The 21,769-nt window shown below is 38.3% G+C and overlaps 1 protein-coding gene across 3 annotated transcripts in view; it reads left to right on the top strand.

The window, feature by feature from the left end:
- The window catches only part of ATP8B4 (ATPase phospholipid transporting 8B4 (putative)), a 255,071-nt gene that overhangs the window by 111,556 nt on the left and 121,746 nt on the right, over positions 1 to 21,769 (top strand). For all 3 annotated transcript variants that reach the window (XM_059372800.1, XM_059372801.1, XM_059372802.1), the window contains exon 7: positions 11,519 to 11,591. In XM_059372800.1, the coding sequence (XP_059228783.1) occupies positions 11,519 to 11,591 (73 nt within the window). The remainder of the gene's footprint in view (positions 1 to 11,518; positions 11,592 to 21,769) is intronic.

Here is a 21,769-nt window from a genome sequence, read left to right as displayed (position 1 = left end):
TCTGTCATTTCCTGACTGGTTAATTTTAGCCATTCTGACTGGTGTGAGGTGGTATCTCACTGTGGTTTTGATTTGTATTTCCCTGATGCTGAGTGATGTTGAGCACTTTTTCATGTGTCTGCTGGCCATTTGCAGAAATGTCTGTTATGTCTTCTGCCCACTTCTTGATTGGATTATTTGTTCATTGGGTGTTGAGTTTGATAAGTTCTTTATAGATTTTGGATACTAGCCCTTTATCTGATATGTCAATGGCAAATATCTTCTCCCATTCTGTTGTCTTTTGGTTTGTTGACTGTTTCCTTTGCTGTGTAAAAGCTTTTGATCTTGATGAAGTCCCAGTAGTTCATTTTTGCCCTTGCTTCCCTTGCCTTTGACAATGTTTCTAGGAAGAAGTTGCTGCAGCTGAGGTCAAAGAGGTTGCTGCCAGTGTTCTCTTCAGGGATTTTGAGGGATTCCTGTCTCAAATTGAGGTCTTTCATCCATTTTGAGTCTATTTTTGTGTGTGGTGTAAGGAAATGGTCCAGTTTCATTCTTCTACATGTGGCTGTCCAATTTTCCCCAACACCATTTGTTGAAGAGACTGCCTTCTTTTCATTGGACATTCTTTCCTGCTTTGTTGAAGATTAGTTGACCATAGAGTTGATGGTCCATTTCTGGGCTCTCTATTCTGTTCCGTTGATCTATGTGTCTGTTTTGGTGCCAGTAGCATAGTGTCTTGATGATTACAACTTTGTAATAGAGGTTGAAGTCTGGAATTGTGATGCCACCAGCTTTGGTTTTTTTTTCAACATTCCTCTGGCTATTCAGGGTCTTTTATGGTTCCATATAAATTTTAGGATTATTTGTTCCATTTTCTTTTTTGAAAAAAATGTTGATGGTGTTTTGATAGGATTTCATTAAATGTGTAGATTGCTTTTGGCAGCATAGACTTTTTCACAATATTTGTTCTTCCAATCCATGAACATGGAATGTTTTTCCCTTTCTTTGTGTTTTCCTCAATTTCTTTCATGAGTACTTTATAGTTTTCTGAGTGTAGATTCTTTGCCTCTACATATCATATCATCTGCAAAGAATGAGAGTTTGACTTCTTTGTTGATTCGGATGTCTTTAAATTTGTTGTTGTTGTTGTTGTCTGATTGCTGTGGCTAGGACTTCTAGTACTATGCTGAATAGCAGTGGTGATAGTGGACATCCCTGCCACATTCCTGACCTTAGCAGAAAAGCTTTCAGTTTTTCCCCATTGAGAATTATATTCCTAGTGGGTTTTTCACAGATGGCTTTGATGATATTGAGGTATGTATCATCTATCCCTACACTGTGAAGAGTTTTGATCAAGGAAGGATGCTGTACTTTTTCAAATGCTTTTCCAGCATCTATTAAGAGTATCATATAGTTCTTGTTCTTTCTATTATTATTGTATTGTATCACACTGATTGATTTGGAATGTTGAACTAACCTTGCAGCACAGGAATAAATCCCACTTGGTCGTGGTGAATAATCCTTTTAGTATACTGTTGGATCCCATTGGCTAGTATTTTGGTGAGAATTTTTGCATATGTGTTCATCAAGGATATTGGTCTGTAATTCTCCTTTTTGATGGGGTCTTTGTCTGGTTTTGGGATCAAGGTAATGCTGGCCTCATAAATTGAGTTTGGAAGTTTTCCTTCCATTTCTATTTTTTGGAACAGTTTTAGGAGAATAGGTATTAATTTTTCTTAAATGTTTGGTAGAATTCCCCTGGGAAGCCATGTGGCCCTGGGCTCTTGTTTGTTGGGAGAGTTTGATGACTGCTTTAATCTCCTTACTGATTATAGGTCCGTTCAGGTTTTCTATTTCTTCCTGGTTCAGTTTTGGTAAGTTTATATGTCTCCAGGAATGCATCCATTTCTTCCAGATTGTCTAATTTACTGGTGTATAGTTGCTCATTATATGTTTTTATAATTGTATGTATTTCTTTGGTGTTGGTTGCAATCTCTCCTCTTTCATTCATAATTTTATTAATTTGGGTCCTTTCTCTTTTCTTTTTGATAAGTCTGGCCAGGGGTTTATCAATATTATTAATTCTTTCAAAGAACCAGCTCCTAGTTTTGTTTATTTGTTCTACTGTTCTTTTGTTTTCTATTTCATTGATTTATCCTCTGATCTTTTTCATTTCTCGTCTCCTGCTGGGTTTAGGCTTTCTTTGTTGTTCTTTCTCTAGCTCCTGTAGGTGTAGGGTTAAGTTGTATACTTGGGACCTTTCTTGTTTCTTGAGAAAGGCTTGTATTGCTATATACTTAAATCTTAGGACTGCTTTTGCTGTGTCCCAAAGACTTTGAACAATTGTGTTTTCATTTTCAAGAATTTTTTCAATTCTTCTTTAATTTCCTAGTTGACCCATTCATTCTTTAGTAGGATGCTCTTTAGCCTCGATGTATTTGGGTTCTTTCCAACTTTCCTCTTGTGATTGAGTTCTAGTTTCAGAGCACTGTTATCTGAAAGTATGCAGGGAATGATTCCAATCTTTTGTTACTGGTTGAAACCTCATTTGTGACCAGGATGTGATCTATCCTGGGGAATGTTCTATGTGCACTAGAGAAGAATGTGTATTCTGTTGCTTTGGGTTGGCATGTTCTCAATATATCTGTGATGTCTATCTGGTCCAATGTGTCATTTAAAGCCTTTATTTCCTTCTTGATCTTTTGCTTAGATGATCTGTGCATTTCAATGAGGGGGTGTTAAAGTCCCCTACTATTACTGTATTATTGTTGATGTGTTTCTTTGATTTTGTTATTAATCGGTTTATATAATTGGCTGCTGTCATGTTAGGGGCATAGATATTTAAAATTGTCAGATCTTCTTGTTGGAAGGACCCTTTAAGTATGATATAGTGTCCTTCCTCATCCTTTATTATATTCTTTGGCTTAAAATCTAATTTGTCTGATATAAAGATTGCCACCCCACCTTTCTTTTGATGTCCATTAGCATGGTAAATGGTTCTCCACTCCTTCACTTTAAATATGGAGGTGTCTTTGGGTCTAAAATGAGTTTCTTGTAGGCAGCATATTGATTTTTTCTTTTAATCCACTCTGATACCCTGTGTCTTTTGATTGGGGCATTTAGCCCATTCAGGGTAGCTGTTGAAAGATATGAATTTAGTGCCATTGTATTGCCTATAAGGTGACTTTACTGCATGTTGTCTCTATTCCTTTCTGGTCTGTTACTTTTAGGTTCTCTCCTTGCTTAGAGGACCCCTTTCAGTATTTCCTGTAGGGCAGATTTGGTGTTTGCAAATTCTTTTAACTTTGTCCTGGAAGTTTTTCTTTTTCTTTTTTTAAATTTCTCTCTCTATTTTCAGTGACAACCTAGCTGTATATAGTATTCTTGGCTGTATATTTTTCTCATTTAGTGCTCTGAATATATCATGCTAGGCCTTTCTGGCCTGCCAGGTCTCTGCAGATAGATTTGCTGCCAATCTAATATTTCTACCACTGTATGTTATAGACCTCTTGTCCTGAGCTGTTTTCAGGATTTTCTCTTTGTCACTAAGATTTGTAAGTTTTACTATGAGATGATGGGGTGTGGACCTATTTTTATTCATTTTGAAAGGGGTTCTCTGTGCCTCCTTGACTTTGATGCTTGTTCCCTTCACTATATTAGGGAAATTCTCTAGTATAATTTCCTCCAATATACGTTCTCCCCCACTCTCTCTTTCTTCTTCTTCTGGGATCCCAATATTCTGATATTGTTTCATCTTATGGTATTACTCGTCTCTTGAATTCTCCCCTTGTGGTCCAGTAGTTGTTTGTCTCTCTTTTGCTCAGTTTCTCTATTCTCTATTATTTGGTCTTCTATATCACTAATTCTCTGTTCTGCCTCATTTATCCTAGCAGTAAACAGCTCCATTTTTTATTGCATCTCCTTAATATTTTTTTTTATTTCAACGTGGTTAGATTTTAGTTCTTTTATTTCTCCAGAACGAGATTCTCTAACATCTTCCATGCTTTTTTCGAACCCAGCTATCACTTTGATAATCATTATTCTGAACTCTAGTTATGAGATATTACTGATGTCCATATTGATTAGGTCCCTAGCCATTGGTACTACCTCTTGTTCTTTTTTTTGTGGTGATTTTTCTGCCTTGTTATTTTATCCAGATAAGAATAGATGAATGAGAGAACAAAGTACTAAAAGAATGGCAAAGACTCCAGAAAAATATATGGTAACCAAATCAGAAGAGACTCAAAACCAGGGGGAGAAGAAAGAGGAGGGAAAAATGTATGTATGTATTTGTGTGTGTGTGTGTGTGTGTGTGTGTGTGTGTGTATGTGTATGACTGGTGAACAGAACAGAGCAACCCACTTGATTTTGGGTGTATTCTGGTCCATTAGAAGAAACTACCTCCCAAAATTTTAAAGAAAAAAAGAACTTATATAAAAATATGAGTAAACATGATGAAGGTATGGAATATGACTATAAGGACGAAAATTAAAAAAGATTCTAAAAAAGGAATTGACAAGATAAGGAGTTGATTGGAGAAAGAAAAAAAAAAAAAGAGGAGAGAATGCAATCAGGCCCGAGACTAGAATAAAACTATACACTAGACTTAGAGTATATTTTGATCTATTAGAGGAAATTGTATCCCAAAATTTTAAAGAAAAAAACCCCTATATGTATACAAAAAACAAGGTTAAATGCAATGCAGGGATAAAATGTGATTTTAAGAAGGAATATTTAAAAAGATTTTTAAAAAATATATTGATAAGAGAAGGTAGTTAAAAAACATTAAAATAGGAAAGAGAAAAATTAAAAAAAAACAGTACAAAAAAATAAAATTAAAAAAATTTAACTTTGAAAGACTAAAGGGTCATGGGAAAAAAGCCATGATTTCTATGTGTTGCTTTCCCCTAGCTCTAGAGTTCTCAGTGACTGGTGAACTTGGTCTTGCCTGGATGCTCTTGCTGGTCTTCTGGGGGTGGGGCCTGTTGTGATTTTCAAATGTCTATGTGCAAGGGGGAATTGCTCTGCCTTTGCCAGGGGCCAGGCTAAGTAATCTGCTTGGGTTTGCTCCTTGGAGCTTTTGTTTCCTGAATGCTTTTGGTACAGCTTTGGAGGATGGAAATGAGGATGGCAGTCTCCAAATCTCCAGCCTTGTAGGAGCTGAGAGCTCGGGCCCCCACTCCGCACTGTGCCTTCAGAGAAAAGCTGTCATTCCCTCCCATTTTCCTGGTCTCTAGCTGCACTCTGAGCTCCCCTGGCCTGTGACCAAGCATTTCTATCTCTGGTACACTGATCCATTTGGAGAGGAGGAAAGGGGTCTCTCCGGATCTACTACTTGTGGGGACCCTGCTCAAAGAGCAGTGGTCTGACTGTGCCTTGGATCACAGTTTAACGTAACCCCGAGCTGACAGGTCCCACCTCGGCTCTGTCTGTGCAGCTCCAATACCTGGGAGCTCTGCCACACTGAGACACCCCTGGTGTTTCTGTGACTCCACGGGTCCTGAGACCACACTGTTCCTGTGGGGGCTCTACCCCTGACTTAGTGTCTGGAGTGACATCCCTCAGTGGAGCAGACTTCTAAAAGTTTGGATTTTGTGCTCCGCTGCTCCACCACTTGCCAGGAGCTGGCCTCTCCCCCTCCAGTCTATCTTCCCGTTGCTCTTGATTCACTTCTCTGCACATCCTACCTATCAGAAAGTGGTCGCTTTTCTGTTCCTATAATTGCTGTTCTTCTTCCCTTTGATCTCCTGTTGAGTTTATAGGTGTTCAGAATAGTTTGGTAACTATCTGGCTGAACTCCTGAACCTGATGATATTTTAGTCTGCTACTCCCCTGCCATCTTGCTTCCTCCCTCTTGCTGATAAACTTCTTGCACGTAGATGATCTTCTGAATCTGCTGCCCAGAAATCAGACTATACCTAAATAGGGCTGTTTTCTCCATGGAAGGCATTTCCTTCAGCATTCATCTATGAGAGCAGATGTAATAGTCTTCCTTTGAAATAATTTTCTTCCAATTTTCTTGTGGTCTTAGCATCAATTAGGCATCTGTTAATAGAATCCTACTAAAATTTTATGGAAGACAGGATCTTAAGAGGATGATTCAGAAGAAGGGTTTCAGTTTAGGAAAATGATTAAAGAGAACACACTTTCTGTACAACTTTTAGTAGGCTTATTGTTCAGGTGAAACTTAGCAAATCGATTATTCTGTTTTAAGAATAGGAAGGCTAAATTATATGTGTGTTTGTGCATCCAAATAATGCACAACAGAATTTGCAAGGATTTATATAAATTAGGCAGGACATCTATACAATTGATTACTTTTCCTCAACAAATCATTAAATTATCCGTGCTGAATGACTATGTTTTTTATCACCTTGCCTTCCTCCCGCCACCCCCCACTTTCCACTGCCATAGGAGAGCATCCTTCAGCAGCTGATTTCAGACCTCCCTGGTGACTCTGACACAGCACAATCACTGTGTGAATAAGAAAGGAGAAAAAGGAGGGGAACATCTGTATTTTTCAAAATAAATAGATTCCAAAGATATGAGTATGATGCTCATTCTAATGTAATAAAATCCTGTTCACCAGTCTGTTGTTAGAGGATTAGGGCCAAGCTTTATGTCTTATTCTAGTGTGGTTCTGACAGCAGTGGAATTAGAAAAAAACAAATTGCTGCTGTCTACTGAGCATTTGTGTCAGGGGGCCATGACTGCAAGCTGTCTTGGGATTAGCAGATTTTAAATACGGTAGTATGTTCTTTGCTGCGTTCAAATCCTTTTGCTATTTAGGGTTCATTTTCTTTCTAAAGAGGCAAAACATAATTACCACTGAAAATGTAGCAAAAAATAATAAATATAGATGTATTAAGAGCATGGGCTTTGTATTCAGACAGATTCAGGTTTCAGTCTTGGCTCTGCCACTTACATGTGACCTTGGAAGAGTTTTCTTTTCTTCTATTTTTTCCCTCCCCAGTTGTCCTTTAATCAATTTATGTGACACCCCAAATTCTAACAGCACACAGATGTATATCATAAAATGATGTCTCCTTTCCATTCCAGTTTTTGTTCATTTCCTTTTTCTAGTAGCAATTACTGAATAGTTTCTTGTGTCTTTCAAGAAATTTTCTATGTATGTAAGAATAGAGTTTTGTGTAGGTATGTTCCTGCTTCAAACCACAGTTAGAATCTCATCGTCTATATGCAGTGTTCTGCAATGCTTATTTTTAATCTAGTATGTAACTGAGAGGATATTTTATATTAGCACATATAGACCTATCTTATTATTTTTGAATAAAATTTTTATTTTATTGAACTGTATTCATTCCATCAAGTAGATGAGCCATAACTAAATAGGTATACCATGGTATGTCTATCGAATCCTTATTAATGTGTATTGATAGTTTATAAGCTAATATTGCAATAAACATTGTTGTACATCCATCTTTGAGCTCCTGTATGATCAGTTGTTTTAGAGGAAATATCTATTTCAAAGTAGGTGAGCATTAAAATTTTTGATAGATGTTGCAAAATAGGGCAAATGTCTCTCTTTCTCTGACCCTCAGTTTTCTATTCTATAAAATGGGAGTAGCAACAGTACCTATCTTGCAGGGTTGTTGTGAGGATTAAATGAGATAAGATCCATGACTGGAGTTGCCAGGTGTAGAAAACTAAAATACAGAATGCCCAGTTAAACTTGAAGTCCAGAATAATAATGTTTTAGTATAAGTATATTCCAAATATTGTATAGGGGCACTTACACTAAAAAATGACTTGTTGTTTATCTGAAATTCAAATTTAATTGAGTATCACTTGTTTTATTTGGAAACCTTGTACATGAAGGCTTCAGCACAGTCCCTGGAATACAGTAAGCACTAAATAAATGTTGGTTATTATAATTCTTATTAGGCATTCAGGGAAATGCTATCACTCAACAAGTGTTTTTGGCAATAATGATTCTGTATTTTCATTCAGTCAACAAAAATTTGTTGAGTGCATACTAGAAATTAGGCATTATTCTAGGTCATGAGGATGCAGTGATGTATAAAGTAAGATCTGTCTGGGCAGGAAAATATTTTTGTAAGTTATAGGTCTTACGTGGGCTTGAGAGAAGAAACCAAACATATTGTATGTGGATTGTCTGGTTAATGAGGGGAGGTCGGTTATGTCAACCTTCTTGATTGTCTCTTTAGTACTCCAACATGTCATCTGTATCTTTGAAGAAATTATCTTTTCAGGAATCTATGTTGCTAATAGGCAGTCAGAGTATTGAAGTATGGAAAGGATGACAGGAGACTTATGGAGCCCACAAGATCTCCTTCTGCCCTTATGCTTCAGCAATGGGCTTGGTATCTTGCTCAGAGCAAATGCTTGATTTCTAGCCTCTGGAGCTAATAGTTCAATGGCAGGGAGCATGGTAGGTGCTCTCTCACTCAAAATTACATTCCCAAGTCTCTAGATGTCTCATCAGGAGGAAGCAGATTCAGACCAATTTATCAAACTATTACTATATACAGTTGCCAACTCTCACCACATTTTCTCAGAACTCAGATTCTCTGATGTTCTAAGAATAGGCATGTAGTTAGTGGGTGTATTTTTTAAAAGTTCCTTTCTTAAGGTAATTCTAGTTACCATTCTGTGGAAGTTTAACTTCATATGTTTTATGGTGACTTTGGAATTTAAATTTCATGAATCCCTTTCTGGAATTTTGGCTAATTATTTAACAACTGGCTTGTGAGTTTACTAAGGTGAAGTCTCTATCATTATGGCAGCCACAGCCTGATTGAAAGAACCATTTATATCATTATATCATCAGATTATATAATTTATATAATGATATAATCATTAATCATATAATCATATAATTATAATCATATAATCATCAGATATATCATTTATATCATTAGATTATATCATTTCAAAACCTGGAATAGTTACGTGATGATACTGAAGCTTATTTTAAAATTTTGGAATTTCTGGATTCAGTGCAATGAAATGAATTAACTTGCTTTTGGAATATACATATACTGTAATTCCTTTATGAGAGCAGAAGAGCTTTCCCTGACAAAGGTAAAGGCAGAGTTTGTTGCTGTAGGTCTGTGGAGCTGGGTGTCGTCATCACAGCCCATGAGGCCATCCTGTTCTCCCTCACAGAACTGTGATGTAAGCTTGATTCAAACACGAGCCCCAAGAACAGCTGCACTACACATGGAGAGACAGGGAGCGTGTTTTCATTATTTAAGGATGATGACGAAATGCAGTTGCTGTTTAAGCTAAAATCTTAGAAGAAGTTGAGAAATATTTCAAAGATGAGCTTTAAAGCAAATCTTCCTGTCTGCTGCTCCTGCTGGTATGTCTTTGATGTTGTGTCATCAGTGGTGTTAGTAGTGGGTAGGACAGTAAAAATGGTGGGATACAGATGATTTAAATTCACTTGCAGGTCTTTATCAGCTTATACTTGTTCAGTAAGTTTGGATACTTTTGTAGCTGTGATCCTGAATGCTCATTGAAATATACCTCTGAGATCCTAGTATTATCATTACCTGCCAAGATAGACTAGGAAATAGTATTTTTGAAAATACCTCCTTTGTTTGGGGTTAACAGATTTTTTGACAGATATATACTCAAATAAGGGGTTTGGCCAAGATATCACACATGACCTACTGTAATTCCCATGGACACCAGCACACTTATACTAATTTCTTTTCAATTGCTTTGGTTTTACAGAGGGAAATAATAAGATACTAGACTTAAAAAAACAAGTTAGAACTTATGTGAGAAAACTCAGGTTTTGGTTTGTTCTCCCAAATAGTGACTGTTGCTGTTTATCTGTTCAAACTTAACTATAAAACATGAGTTTTGGAATGTGTAAGAGATCCTGTAGAGTTGGTTCCCTTTTTACTTTGATTTTCCATTTGGGTGGAAAAGTTAGGGTGCAGTCTTTCCTAGACCTTATAGTAGATGGGAAGGAGGAATAAGTTTGGAAATGAAACTTCGTATCATCTGAGCTTCTCCTTAAAGCAGATGGCACTTTCAGTAGAGACTTAAGGGCAATTCAGTAGCAGGACATTTTGTATAAATAAAGACAGGGTCTCTATCTCAGTCCGTTCATATCAACTTTAATCTGAGATACTGTCCCCTGAGAAATGTCACTAATGCTCCAAAGGAGGTGGTGTCCAGGAGGAATAAACCAGGACATAATCCATATCTGTAAAAATAAATAAAACGAGATTTAGAAGGCTTCCTAGGTTCTCCCATTGTTGTTGAGCTAGATAAAGTGCAGGAAAGTGTGGCATTGGAAAAGCGATTGAATTTTGGCTAGAGATGAAAATGCTGCAATTGAAAACTTTCCAGAACAACATGTACTTGGATCCGTATTAAAGAAAAATTCTTTGAGTGTTTAAGCCAAATGACCCAGCAGGGTTGATAGTGTGAGGCATATTTCACAGTTGTATAAATATTTAAAACTGTTTTCCAGCCTATAAAACAAGTAAATTAGGTTTTTTTTTTTTTTTTTTAACTGCAGAATGAAATGAATATGCCCACCTTCACTTGTTGGGGAACCTGTCCTTCTCATCCCAGCCCATTATTTTAAAAAGGGATTGCTAGGAAAGAAGTGTGTGGAAAGCTTTTAACTCAGAAAACAAAGCTGGTTTATGTTTTAGGGAATTTCAGAAGGGGCGATTAACATCATGGTAGACTGCCACAGGTGGTTTGTTTCCAGAGGGCCTGTCTCCCCTATGTGTCGCAGGGGGCCCAACCAACTAAACACAATAGCTTTTTATCATAAACCCTTTTGAATCTGGCAAAGGGTAGACTAGGGACTCCATTATATAGTAAGCCTAAAAGAAAGCAGGGCAGTGTCTTGGCCCCATTGTTCTCAATTCTGAGCTGCTGGTCCTAGCCATTAAATGGCCACCAAGCCTGTCTTTTAGTCACAGTGTTGATGGATGATTGGTAGGTGTTCTTTCACATTCAGTCTTCCAAGGCTGTTTTTTATCATTCATTGTTGTTTATGTCCTTTACAAAATTTTTATCCTTTTCCTCTTACTTCTATTTTAGCTATTGGCCGTGGACCTCTTTCTTTTGCCTCTGGCTAAACAAACTTCGGAGACAATGGCAGTGATGTTTTATTTCTATATTTTTTTAATATAGAGTCTGAAAAGAATGTCAATGACTGAATTTATTACTGTTCCCCACCCATCCCAACTGGCCACTGTTCTGGTCGAGTAAAAACAAGAGTTAATAGCTGGTATTTAAAGCTGTCACTGAGGGTGATGGAAAGATCACACAGCCAAGAGTTAGGCATCTTGAGTTTAGTCCCAGGGATACCCCTAACTCACTGGGTATCCTTGGGCAAATCACTTGGCCTCTCTGAGCCTTAGTTCCCACACCACTCAGGTGAAAGACTGTTTTGCAAGGTCCTTGGAATTTAGCATTCTAGAAAAGTCTTATCTGCTTCTGTTATATGATGTACCATGTGAATACATTCCCTTGATTGTTCTCTATTCCTGAAAACAATTAATTTTGTTTGTGTTCTTAGACTACAGAATGAAAAATGGATGAATGTCAAAGTGGGAGACGTCATTAAATTAGAAAATAACCATTTTGTTGCTGTGAGTATTTAGTATTGTTACAGAATTTATCTCAGATTAAAATAGCATATGTACTGAAGCATTTACATTTGCAAGTTTTGTAAGTCTATGCTAATTCATAATAATTAAGAAGAGAATACCAGAATGTATTAGTAAAAAGTCTCAATTATAAAATGCTTTTGAAAACATATTGATTAATTACTTTGAATAGTGTGGTAACTCAGATAAGCCTGAGTAGTTATCTCTTTTTCAATTTCCCTTTTGATCTTTTAAATTAGAGACACAAAAGATTTTAAATCAAGCTGTCAATCACTTCATATAAATAAGAGCTTTTAAAATGCTCCAGAGTACTTTAAGAATGCATTTTTTTCTCACATATTTTGAATCCTATCCCTCAATAATAGAATTATTACTGTTAATTTGCAATATAGTTAAGGACAGTATGTGCTTCTTACTGAGTGACCACAATCAGAAAATGTCTTGATTGTTCTGAACTAATAAAATGCAGTTTATGAACTTTTGCTTTACATATATATCAAATGCACTATAATTTATATTCTCAAGCTGCCTATGTTACAGTTTCCTTGTTAAAATCAGGGCATCAGTTCAATGACGATAATACATGTGATGAACTGTAGCTCATATTAACTGAAGGGCAGTAAGAGGTAACAGGTCAGAGATGAAAAATTCAAGTTATTGTAGTCTTTATGTCAAATACACACTAGATTACTTAGGACAATTTTTGTGTAGAGTGCAGTTTTATGTATTAAGCTGTGTTCTTCATTAAATTTGAGACATTTTCCCACAGGAAAAAGAAGTTGCCCCAAGATCTATTTATAAGAATAGCTCAGTGGAGACTCCTAACCATTCCCTTTCAGAAAACTTTTTCATTAATGCACTGTCTATGCATACTGATCTTCTAGAATAGCCTGTGCTAAGGAGACATGGGACCGGCCAGCTGCAAAAGAGCTCACCCTCTAAAGAGAAAAGGGTTTATGTCCCTAACAACCTCGGTTTTTTGGAAAATAGCTGAAAACCAAAAATGAGCACAAAGGTTTTTGGCACAGCCAAGACAGAGGTCTCACAGTCCGTGTTCTGTGGCCTCTGCTCCTTGTACGTAGGACAGTCTGCTGCATTCTCACATTTTACAATTGACTCTCAAACAACATGGGTTTGAATGGCATGGGTCTCCTTGTATGTGGTCCCCTCCCCATACCCCTCCCCCGCCAATATACATGGTATGATGCTATAAATGTATTTTCTCTTCCTTACAACTTTCTTAATAACATTTTCATTTCTCTAGCTTACTTTATTGTAAGAATGCCATGTATAATACATACAATATACCAAAATAAGTGCTAATCCACTGTTTATGTTATCGAAAAGGCTTCTGGGCAACAAGAGGTTATTAATAGCTAAGCTTTGGGGGAGTCAGAAGTTACACATGGATTTTTTTAAAAGGTTATTTATTTATTTATTTATTTGAGAGTGGGGGAGAGAGAGCATGAGAGGGGAGAAGGTCAGAGGGAGAAGCAGATTCCCCATGGAGCTGGGAGCCCAATGTGGGGCTCAATCCCAGGACCCTGGGATCATGACCTGAGCCAAAGGCAGATGCTCGACCAACTAAGCCTCCCAGGTGCCCCGCACACAGATTTTTGACTGCATGTGAGGGTTGGTGCCTCTTACTCCCATGTTGGAGGGTCAGCTGTGTTTACTTTAATATTAGACACAATTTAAATTAGCTTATCCAGCTTATTTTCCAGCTCATTAAAGTTTAACAACCGTACATTAGTGCATCTGTTAGAAGAAAGCACCCTGTAGGAAAGATGGAGACAGATATAGGTATCCTTTGTTATCTGAAAGCAGAGCATTTCTGAGCCTCGAATAAGCCGACCTGATGCAAAGCAAAGAAACAATTACCATTAATTTATATGGACAACTTTTTGAGTATTCCCAGAACCCTAAAATAATGTCTTAGGCCTTTCTGATACCTTAGGACACATCTTGCTAACGGATGCACAAAATGAGATAAAACACAAATGTTCACAGACCATTCAAAGTTATGGCGTCTTCATGTCAAATGCTGAGGTTAGCTCCCCTGGGAAAGAACTTGGTGGGGCTGTTACTGCTCTCTGGTGCACATGACCTTTGTAAGGGCTTGCTGCAAAGCAAAGGCTGAATGCTATTTTTGCTTTTCCTTTTTTCATAAAAGTAAAAATCCTTTTTGGGTTTCTTTCAGTTAGTGAAAACAAGCACTAATGTAGGTCTGTAAAATGAAGTGTTATAATGCAAACACCCAAAAAGCTGGGGATATCTATATAGTGGAAGTACACCAAAGGGAACTGGGTTAGAGCTGGGTCTGCTCCATTCCTTCAGTGATAGCAGTCTTTGTTCTCTGCCTTTGGTTTCTTCATGTGTCACATCAAGGTGCTAGACCATTATATGATCTCCAAGATCCCTTCCAGCCCTATGTGCTGTGATTGTTTCAACTGAGATGACTACAAGACTCTTGAAGGCAAAGAGCATGTTGATTTGCCGGCTCTTTCACACCTAGTGCCGTGTTGGATCGTAGGGGGCAGACAGTAAGTGTCGGCTGAATGAATGTCAGTCTTTTATTGTAAGAAAGAAGACAGAGGGAGAAAATGTTAAAATCTTTAAAAGTTCAGGGTGTTCTGGATGAGTGGGGTACTAATATACATCTACATGCTCTATTTAAGAAAAAAGCTAAGATACAGTCAGGAGTCTTTGCTTAAGAAGAAAGGGCTTCATGCCACTTGTTTGAGTTCTACTTTCAATTAAAATGATTACAGTGAAAGAGTTTTGCTGCAGCTAGATAGTTAACCTGAACCTTCAACGTTATTTTTTTAAACTGACATACATAGAATTCTAAGAAGTATGCATTAAAAATTTTTTTTTGGCAACTACTTTATGCCAGAAATGGTGTCGGGTTATAGAGGAATTAGCAACAATTAAAGTATGCCACACGTTTAACTGTTGTATTATTTGGAATTGAATATTTCAGTGGCAATGCTAGGTATATTCCTACTTCAGGTATTCGTAAAAATTGTGCACTTAAAGAGCCCCCTGTACATGCTCTAACAGGGATAAATGTTAGACTGAAATCACTTGTTCACTAATACTCCACACTCTAGTGTGTTCACTTATCACATTCTTTGGGGTGAGTCCCAGAAAGGCAGGAATCAAATGTATGTCTCAAATCTCCTAACTCTGTAGGACCTCACAGCCAGCTTATCTGTGCTCCAGTTTGCCCTCTAGCCTTGGAATTGTAGTTTGTATTTCTCTTGGTCTTCATTCTTAATTTAGTTGTATTTTCCATGTTATAGTACACATGCTTGCATGTTCTTGCAAAACTATCTATGGATTGAGGCATGGAAGGCAAGTGTACATGCAAACAGCAGGCAGAAGAAAACTAGTCCAATGGGCATATTATTAGCATTGCTTTAAGATGAATTACACATTTAGACAAGTTTCCATGAGGTCATGATCTGTGTGTCCCAGCACTGTCCAATAGAACTTTCCGCAGTGAGGGAAATATAACTTTGTGCCACCTAATGTGAAGACCATAAGCCCCATGTAGATACTGAGCCCTTAAAATTTGGCTAGTGCAATTGAGGAACTGAATTTAAAATTGTATTTAATTTTAATTAATTTAGGTTTTTAAAAAAAGATTATTTATTTATTTATTTGAGAGAGTGCGAGAGGGAGAGGGGGAAGCACACACCCTGCTGAGCAGGAAGCCCAATGTGGAGCTCCATCCCAGGACCCCTGGATCATGACCTGAGCCTAAGGCAGATGCTTAGCCAACTGAGCCACCCAGGTGTCCCAGTTTGGATTTTTAAGTTTAGATTTAAATAGCCATATGTGACTTGTGGCTACCTGATTGGATGGCACAGAGTGGCTTTTTCACTGTGGCAACATGATGAGATGGGAATGCTTATTCTCCTACTTCTTCCTAGGTCTCATTCTTTACATTTCCACTTGGAAGGACAGCCCCAAAATAACACTTCAAGTCTCTTGAACTTCCTTGCTCACTCTCCCCTCCCCCAATAGTGACTTCTCTAATTGCTGTCTAAGGTGGGGGTGGGGGTGGGGTGGGGGCAGTGTACAGGACCCAGAGCCTCCTTCCTTCCCTTTTCCTTTGGACTCTGCCTGTGTGCACAGTAGCTTCTGCTTTGCTCCCTCATTCCAGCAATCTTACAGGAGCAGATCCTCCTGGTGGGGGTGGTAGGAGGGTCATGGTAGTTCAGAGCCTCCCTTATCAATAGCTAGATGAGTCTAACAGGTAAGTATTAGCAAGCCCATTGAGTCCACAGACCTATAGCCTGGTCTCCAGCAGCTTGCTTGCTTTATTTTATTTTATTTTAGAGAGGGAGTGATTAGGGGGATGGGGGTCAGGGGATGGAGGAGCAGAGGGAGAGGGACATGCAGACTCCAAGCTGAGTGCAGAGCCTGATACAGGGTTCAGTCTCAGGACCCTGAGACATGACCTGCACTGAAGTCAAGAGTTAGACACTTAACTGACTGAGCCACCCAGATGTCCCTCCACAGCTTTATTAATAACAAAGATAAAATTTTTATCTCCATTGATCTTGGTCTGACTCCTACATAGAGCTTTATTGGTTTAATCTTTGGGTCAGTGAGGAACGGAGTCCTCCAAATGCCAAAACTCTGCGGTATGTCTTGATTAGCCCACTGTACTCAGAGTTTTTCTATGTTTAACTACTTGGCACCTACAAAACTATTTTTTAAGGGCAAACAAATGTTTTTATGGATGAATTGCTGTAATCACTTAGAAGTATAAATATACCTCCTACTCTTTGAGGTTTAACTCATTTAATCTCTACAGTAGCTCAGTGAAGGCAGATTATGTACTATTATTATTGTTCCTATTTTACAGAGGAGAAAATAGTGCCATCAAATAGCTTGCCAATAGGAGAGCCAGGAGTTAAACCCAGGCCATCTGGCTTTTAACCCCACTCCTAATTGCTTCCATATGCTGCTCTTTACTCCATTAAAATTACCATCCTAATTGCCTTGAACCTGGGCTTCCAGCATTAGTGCCTTCTGGTGTGGATGCTGGAATTGAAGCGACCAGAGGATGTTGCACCTAATTCTGATGCATAACTTCTAGATGTCCAAACTTAGAATTCTAAATTAATTTATGTCAGCTTATCAGTACATTTTAAGTAAGGAAAGGAGCTTGCCTGAGATGACCAATTAGCTGGCATATTCCGAAGTTACTCACCTTTATTTTCCAGATAAGGAATCGTCACGGTCCTTCATTTGAATAGAAATTTAAAACATATTTGGGCTGAATTTCCAGAACTTCTAGTTTTATTTTCGGTGGTGGGGGTGGGGGGCGGATGGAGAGTGTGATTCAGTCACTGCAAGACCAACATGCGTTAAAAGAACTGAGTAAACTATTAGAAAAACATACTACAAAGCTCTCGATACTGCCAAGACTTGGACCCTGGGAGCCAGGCACACGGTCCTTCTTCACTTGTGTTTTGATTTTCTTACCTGGGGGAAATAACCCCCCCCACTGGACATGAACATATTTGAACATTACATGAAATTTAGTGGTTTAGCTTACTTGAAAGAGTGCCCTCACCCTCAAAAGAAAGGCATTGAGGTGTTTACTTATAGCCGTAAAGGCTTTGTTTTAAAACAAAGGCATTCTTTGGCTAAATGGATTGGAAATTTCACCTTCAGAAATGAAAGAACTAGAAAGATGAATCTAACCTCAACTGCAGTCCTGACTAAGGGTGGTCTTTGGCTCTTTCTGACCCATCTCATCTTTCCTATTCTTTGACTCATCTAACCTTTCCTAGCACCTTGGTCCTCCCTGAGAGGCTGTTTGGCAGTCTAATTGCCCTCTTCCTTTTTTTTTTTTTTAATTTATTTTTTATTTATTTTCAGCATAACAGTATTCATTATTTTTGCACCACACCCAGTGCTCCATGCAACCCATGCCCTCTATAATACCCCCCCCCTGGTACCCCGCCCCCCCCCCCCCCCCCCCGCCCCTTCAAAAACCCTCAGATTAAAATAATTGCCCTCTTTCTTATTTTAAATTTTATAGCTTCAAGCCAGAGTTACTTGTTTCACACTAATTATTGTAAATAAACTCTCTTTTATTTTTAAATAAAAATACGTGAGACAGTAGAAAGTTGAAAATTTCCAGAGACAGATTTTTAAAAAAAAACTTTTATCTAAGCTGTATTGAAAAAGAAGCTTCTTGGTGAAATTTAGAGGTGCAACATGTATTTTCTATATGTTGCATGTACATGTTGCAGTACATGGCCAATGTTCTATTAGTAAGCTATTACTAATTTCTGGGGGTGAAGTATATAAGGCAATGATTTTTTTTTTCTTTTTTTGACTAAAGAAAGGGTGGACCCATGAGTAAAAACTATGATGTCCATTATTAGTCTCCTTTCCACCTTCTGCTCTTTCTCTCATCTTTTTCTTATTCATATCAAATTCATTTAATTATAAAAACCAAAACAATGTGTTAGATTCTAGTAGACACTCAGCATATATTTGTATTTGTTGGATCTTCTAGTGGGATATTCAGCATATATTTGTTGGATCTGAAATTTAATTTTAATTTTTATTTATTTTTAAAAAAGATTTTATTTATTTATTTGACAGTGAGAGATCACAAGTAGGCAGAGAGAGAGAGAGAGAGGGAAGCAGGCTCCCTGCTGAGCAGAGAGCCCGATGTGGGACTTGATCCCAGGACCCTGAGATCATGACGTGAGCCAAAGGCAGCAGCTTAACCCACTGAGCCACCCAGGCGCCCCTGAAATTTAATTTTTAAATAAAAATATTACCTACAATCTTACACATTTTCATTTTTACAACTTCATCCTCATTTTTGTCCATATCAAACCTATTTTCATGTAAGTATAATCATATTGCATATCATTATACTGTAAGTATAATCATAATGAGTCATTTTTAGACTACAAAATAGGAGATAACATTGTTGAGGTTAATGAAGGTAAAGTAGAACTTTATGTGTGGAAATGGCTTACAAGAGAGATTTGAATATGGTGTTTGAATTCTACAAATTTATCCTTCCATCAGTATATGGGGTCAGTGCGCCAATATTCTTCACTATTGTGGTTTTAGGTTTTGAACATGAACAAAATGAAGTGAAACAAAGCAAAACACTTTGTTTTTCATGGTTCTATTCCAGTGAATTTGTATCCAACCAGAGGAAAGAGTGTATATTTGGCATCGGAGCTATAAGTCCTAGTTCTGGCTCTGCTCTTTAAGCTCTGCGTGGCCATGAGTAGGGCATTTAATCTCTTAGGGCCTTTTAGAAGTGACGAAGCTCTCACCATGACTTTGTAAAGGCTATGGACTTTACATGAGTTAATTTAGTTCATCTACTGCTTGTGAGCTAGACATGACCTTCCCAAGGTTTCTTATTCACATATAGGAACAAAATTATCTCCTCACAGGGTTATTGAAAGAATAAAGTGACACAGTTATGAGAGAGTGTTTTGTGAACTCTTAAAGAATTATGTAGCTTTTTGGTGTTATCGTCGCTTGAGATTTTGGTTTATTCTTTATATCAGCAAACAGTAATGATGCCTAAAACCCTATGAAGATAGTGTTGCTGGTTGTGAGGACTCAGAGCCATGAGGCTGTTGGTCAGTTACCAATCTGATGTATTCTTCCTCCTTGGCACCCCACCCATAGCACTTTGGTAATCAGACTTTTAGAAGCCTTATCATATTCTGCCTGTACTAAACTCTACAATCCTTGAAGGAAAGGTATTTTTGTTCATTTCAGTATTCCAGCTGTATGTGCCTTCAATTGTCTGGATTCATATCCTGATATGTCACTTACTGTGTGACTTCTAACAAGTTACTAAGCCTCTCTGGGCCTGACTTTGCTCATCTGTAAAGTGGAGATAACAATAGAACCTAGGCTATAGGATTTCAGTGGGAGTTAAATAAAATATTGCATTTAAAGCTCTTAGTATAGTACCAAAGACATGGTAAGCCCTCACTAAATGCCAGTATTATAAACCCCTACAACTCAAATACAGGTTTCTGGATCAACTAGGAATTGGGTACCCTGAGAGATACTGAAAGGGTCAATGTGAGGAGGCTTGATCTGGGACTCAGAGTCACGGAGCTGGTGGGGTTCTAAGACCACCCCTCTGTTGCTGCACTCATGGCCCGGAACCTCTGACAAAATGATGATGACCAGGGACTAACAGAGCTCTCTTGCCCTACTGCAGCTTTCTTGACCTTTTCTTTTTAGAATTCTTACAGAATTTTAGAATTCTTACAGAGTACACCTGGAAATAGGAGCACTGTGTCATGAGTGGCGGACTCCTTTATTTTTCTGGAAGCCACTATTAGTCCTACCCCTGCATACTTCCTCCTCAACTGTGATGAATTTAAAAACTCAAAGGGGAGGTGTTAGGAAAAGGGAATGGTAAAGCTCGGCAGTGGGGCAGGGAGAATAGGGATGAATGAGGGGAGTGCAGGATGGGGATCAGGGAGCAGAGAAACAGTAGCAAGGTTCCAAGGACATCAAAGGAAAAGATGACTACAGAGGGTACAGGAGGAGGTGGGGAAGGTGGAAGGTAGGAAGGTAGATGACCCAGGTTCCCAAGGGGTAGACAGGGCAGGAGGAGTTAGCTCAGAACTTGTGGGCTTTACAGTTCTCAGCAGCAGTCTTCAGGAAGTTAAGTTAGTGCTCAGGACAGAATCTAGTGGCCAAGGTGGTGGTGGAGCCTCACTCACGTGTTCTGAGCCAGTAGCGGATAACCGATCCTCCCTTTGTCTACTCACATTTAAGTGTTGAACATCTAAGCTCAGTACTAAATAGTAGCATGAAATCATCCCTGTGGTGCAAAGTTTAGAAGAAAAGCAATTCTGGGTATAAATGGGGCTCTTTCTCTGAACTTTGTAACTATTTCAATCACAGAGGATGAGAATTAGAAAATTTTAGATTTTACTTAAAATGATCCTATGAGGCTCAAGGGAGGAGAGGCATGAAGCCGTACTGCTGTCATATCCACTGAAATTTCAATGTGAGAAGTAAGCCTGTGGTGAATTTTTGAAAATACTCTTTCCTTTTTAAAATCAAAGTGTGTAATTTTTGGCTCAAGATTTGTGTACAACTCTTTTTCTTAAAATTTTTTTTTAAAGATTTTATTTATTTATTTGACAGAGAGAGATCACAAGTAGGCAGAGAGGCAGGCAGACAGAGAGAGGAGGAAGCAGGCTCCCCGCTGAGCAGAGAGCCCGACGTGGGACTTGATCCCAGGACCCTGAGATCATGACCCAAGCCGAAGGCAGCGGCCTAACCCACTGAGCCACCCAGGCGCCCCTTTTCCTTAAAAATTTTTAAAAAAATTTATCATTGTTAGTCACCATACAGTACATCATTAGTTTTTGGTGTAGTGTTCCCTGAATCATTGTTTACGTATAACACCCAGTGCTCCATGCAATATGTGCCCTCCTTAATACCCAGCACCTGGCTAACCCATTCCCCCACTCCCCCAACAAAACCTTCACCATGAGAGATTGTGTACAACTCTTTATATGTTCTCTCTGTAGTGGGTTTGCTGTAGTCACATTGTAACTATTCGGAAAATAATTTTCCTCCTCAGCCTTCTGTGACTGTTGTTAGAGTTGAGGAAGAGTCTTGATATATAAACGTATTTATTCCTTTAGAGGATTGTCATTGAGTTGTTTTTCAATTCTGTTTTGTCACAATTCAGACAAAACTGAACACACACATGTATATACCTCCCCCCCATCTAAATTTGAATTGGAAATTTAAAAGCTTGAGACAATGAAATAAGTGGATTGATTCTAAATTTAACCTCTAAATTTAACTTGAGAATGGGATAATTCTACACAATTGTTAATGTGTCAAAATAAATTGTTAAAATTTTAGTCAATTCATTTTAGACCTTCACATCTTTCAGAATCTCATAACAACCCTTACTTTAAAATGAAATTTGAAATAAACTGTTCCCCAATATAGGAGGCATCCCGAATTCTAAAACTGAATTGTGATAGGTCATTTCCGAAGCTCAAATGCACAGCTGACTGGAATGATTTTCAGTCTCTGAAAGACCCACTGATGAAGTCCCAGAACCTAAGTCAGGTTCGGTGGGGTGAGGAGGTTCGGAGCCGACG

The sequence above is a fragment of the Mustela nigripes genome, chromosome 13, assembly GCF_022355385.1.
Source record: "Mustela nigripes isolate SB6536 chromosome 13, MUSNIG.SB6536, whole genome shotgun sequence".
Classification (NCBI taxonomy): domain Eukaryota; kingdom Metazoa; phylum Chordata; class Mammalia; order Carnivora; family Mustelidae; genus Mustela; species Mustela nigripes.
This window is presented reverse-complemented; position numbering and strand designations above follow the sequence as displayed.